Source organism: Terrapene carolina, unplaced genomic scaffold (assembly GCF_002925995.2).
Source record: "Terrapene carolina triunguis isolate 2854851 unplaced genomic scaffold, T_m_triunguis-2.0 Scaffold23414, whole genome shotgun sequence".
Lineage (NCBI taxonomy): Eukaryota > Metazoa > Chordata > Testudines > Emydidae > Terrapene > Terrapene triunguis.
The window spans coordinates 40-2,881 of NW_020687765.1; the positions used below are offsets into that span (position 1 = coordinate 40).

The 2,842-nt window shown below is 62.2% G+C and overlaps 1 protein-coding gene across 1 annotated transcript; it reads left to right on the forward strand.

The window, feature by feature from the left end:
• Nucleotides 1-1,924: 1,924 nt before the first annotated feature.
• Nucleotides 1,925-2,604, forward strand: LOC113408742 (the record flags this gene model as incomplete). The annotated part of the gene is made up of 1 exon (XM_026662140.1): nt 1,925-2,604. A coding segment is annotated over one exon (680 nt), but the record flags the coding sequence as incomplete, so codon positions are not given.
• Between the last annotated feature and the right edge of the window lie 238 nt (nt 2,605-2,842).

The window sequence follows — 2,842 nt, forward strand, 5'->3', positions numbered from 1 at the left end:
GGGGCTGAGGGCAGTGGATTGAGGGTGGGGGGCACAGGGGGGACTGCGGGGGAGGCTGAGGGCAGTGGGGCTGAGGGGAGCCCCCCCAGAGGGACCTGCCAGGGGGCCAGGTGAGCCCAGCAGTGCTTACCTGGAGCGGCTCCCAGGAAGTATCCAGCAGGCAGGTCCCTCCCAGTCCCTCTGGCCCCTTCCTAGGGTCGAGGGGAGGGGGGCTGCCTGCTGCCGCAGTCTACAAGCCCCACCCCCCTGCAGCACGCAGCAGAACGAGACCTCCTGCTAACTCTCTCTGTGCCTGGGGCAGGGCTGCGCTCTGCAGGCTCCTACCGGCCCGGCGGGGGGGCCCCGTGGGCTGGCGCTGCCGCGCCGGGAGCTCAGCTGCGCACTGCCCAGGGAGGAAAGGTGAGTGGCGCCGGTGGCGCCGGCTTGCTGCGGTCCCCTTCATATAGGGTGACCAGACATCCCGACCAATGTAAGGTCGGGATGTGGGACAAGTCCCCTAAAATCGGGACTGTCCTGATAATATCGAGACGTCTGGTCACCCTAGTCACAAATGTCCCAAGCACCAGCAGCTCCCATCCCTCTCGGAGAGGGTCCCGCAGCCAGGTGGCTCTGTTGGGGAAAGCGTTCCCTGATAACTCTTGTGCCTCCAGGTCATCTCCCCCAGGTATCTGTAGACAGTTGCTGTGTCCTCTACCCCTAATGCACACGCCTCCCAGAGCTTCATGGAGGGTTGTGCTCTGGCTTGGAGGAGGTGGGGAGTGGGAGGCTGGAAACCCCAGGGACGGGTGGGGGATGGAGGAGGGGGAGCCTTGTGTCTTCACAGTGGACTTTATTGTAGGAGCAGACCCTAAAGCTGAGAGCAAGGGGTGGAGGACTCTACCCTTGGTCCAAGCGGTGTGAGTCCAAAGGGGAAGCAGAGGAGCTGGCTCTGGATAATGGTGGGCTGCTCTAGCCCTGAGGCGATGCAGTAGGACAGTAATGCTCCGGACTGCGCCCAAGCTGTTCATGGGAAGTGCTGGGGTGATGGTGGAGGTGGATTTTTGTCCCTTAAACAGCTTAGCTGAGCCACAGCTTGGGGGTGGGGTGGAGGATTCAATGAGGGGTCAGGAGGGTGGGTGTCTTCCTCATCTCCCTGGGGTGTTTCTCTATATCCAGCAGCCCAAAGTTATTCAGGAGAGGGCTGGGACAGGAGGTGCTGCGTGGAAGTGCATCGGCAGAGCTGTGTGGGAGGCCCAGAAATGGACTAACAGTGGGGGGCTGTCGGGGTATCAGGGGTGCATCAGCAGAGCTGGAACAGGGAGCCCAGAGCTGAGAGATGAGGTGTCTCAGTAAAGCCAGGTGGGAAACGCTGGGCTGGAAGAGCAGGGGCAGAGCTGTGGGAGTGTGCTGGGCTGGAATAGCTGGGGAGCTGTGGGCCAGGACTGAGGCACTGGCAAAGCTGCGGGTCAGGATTAGCAGCGTGGGGCGGGGGAGGCTTGCACACAGCTGGCCGACTGGTTCTGAGTAGAATGATGCTTTCAGTGAGGGCTAGATTGACACACACCTTGTAAAAGGAGGGGGGCAGGGGACTGCAGTGGCTGGCCCTTGATGTCCCAAGGACTACAGAGATGCATGTGCTTGTCTTTACCCTGTGCAAAAACTTCCATGGTGAACTTTTCCCCCCCCAGCCCACCCCGCCCCGCTCTCTGCTGCGTTTCTCCCTGAAACTCCCCGCCCGCCTGAATCACCAGGAGCTGCTTGTTCTCCTTGGAATGTGCATGGAGCAATAAGGGATGGGCAGGGAAGAAGGTTGGAGTCAGGGAGAGGGCTTGCCGGCTGGGCAGGTATCATATTCGAATAGCCACAGGTAAGGAGACAGGGCTGCGGTGCTCTGGAGGAGGGATGGAGCCAGCCTCTCTGACAGTGCATCTCTCTTGCCTCGCAGATGGTGCACGGAAGCCCTGGGAGAGCTGTGTGGTGCTAACCTCAGCCAGCATCTACCGCAAGCTGCAGGAAGCCTCTGGAGAGAGCACGGATCCCGCTCCCGAGCCACAGCGGGGCAGCAGAATGAGCAGCGAGCTGGGCCTGTGGGGCCCGGCTGGGTCGCCGACGGAGCCTAGCCTCCCCCACCAGCTGGGCCTCTTCCCGAAGAGCGGGCGGCTCCTCAAGTCGGAGTCGGAGGACTCCGGGGTGGAGATGGCTGGCAATGAGAACTCACCCTCCACTCCACTGGGCTCAGAGAGCAGCTTCTCTCTGGACTGTCTTGATGGCTTCCAGCCCTCCACCGCAGACTCTGCTGCCAGCGACCCAGAGGAGGGCTGCCCCGAAGCAGAGGGGCCAGAGGAGCCGGACCCTCTCCGGGAACGGGCCTACCTCCGGAACCTGTCGATCAGCAAGAAGCTGGCCCAGGTGATGCAGCGCTCCCGAAAGCTCCACGCGCCCAGCCGTTCTCCCAAGCCACTCGGCCGGAAGAGCCTGAGCCTGATGGAACTGGAGCTGTTGGCCTCCTACGGCTCGCAGGAGCTGAGTGGAAAAGTGGGGGCTGCAGAGGGGCACAGCCAAGCCCTCTCCGGCTGCCGGAGCCTAGAGGAACAGAGCACTGAGTCCTGTGGGGAGGAGGCGGAGGTGAGTGCCAGGAACGGGCTTCCTTGTGGTTCAATAGGGGCTGGCCGGGGTGGAGAAGAGGGACGACTCCTCCTCCCCCCCCTTCCCAAGACCCGTTGCAACTGGACTGACTTCCAGCAGGTGTGGCTGCCTCTATGGGGCCGATGGGTTAAGCGACGTAGTGGTTCCGCATGGAGCAGGATGCCATAGTGTAAAGGTAGTAGCAGCTGAAACACAGCTCCCGGGGTGATGTGATGTG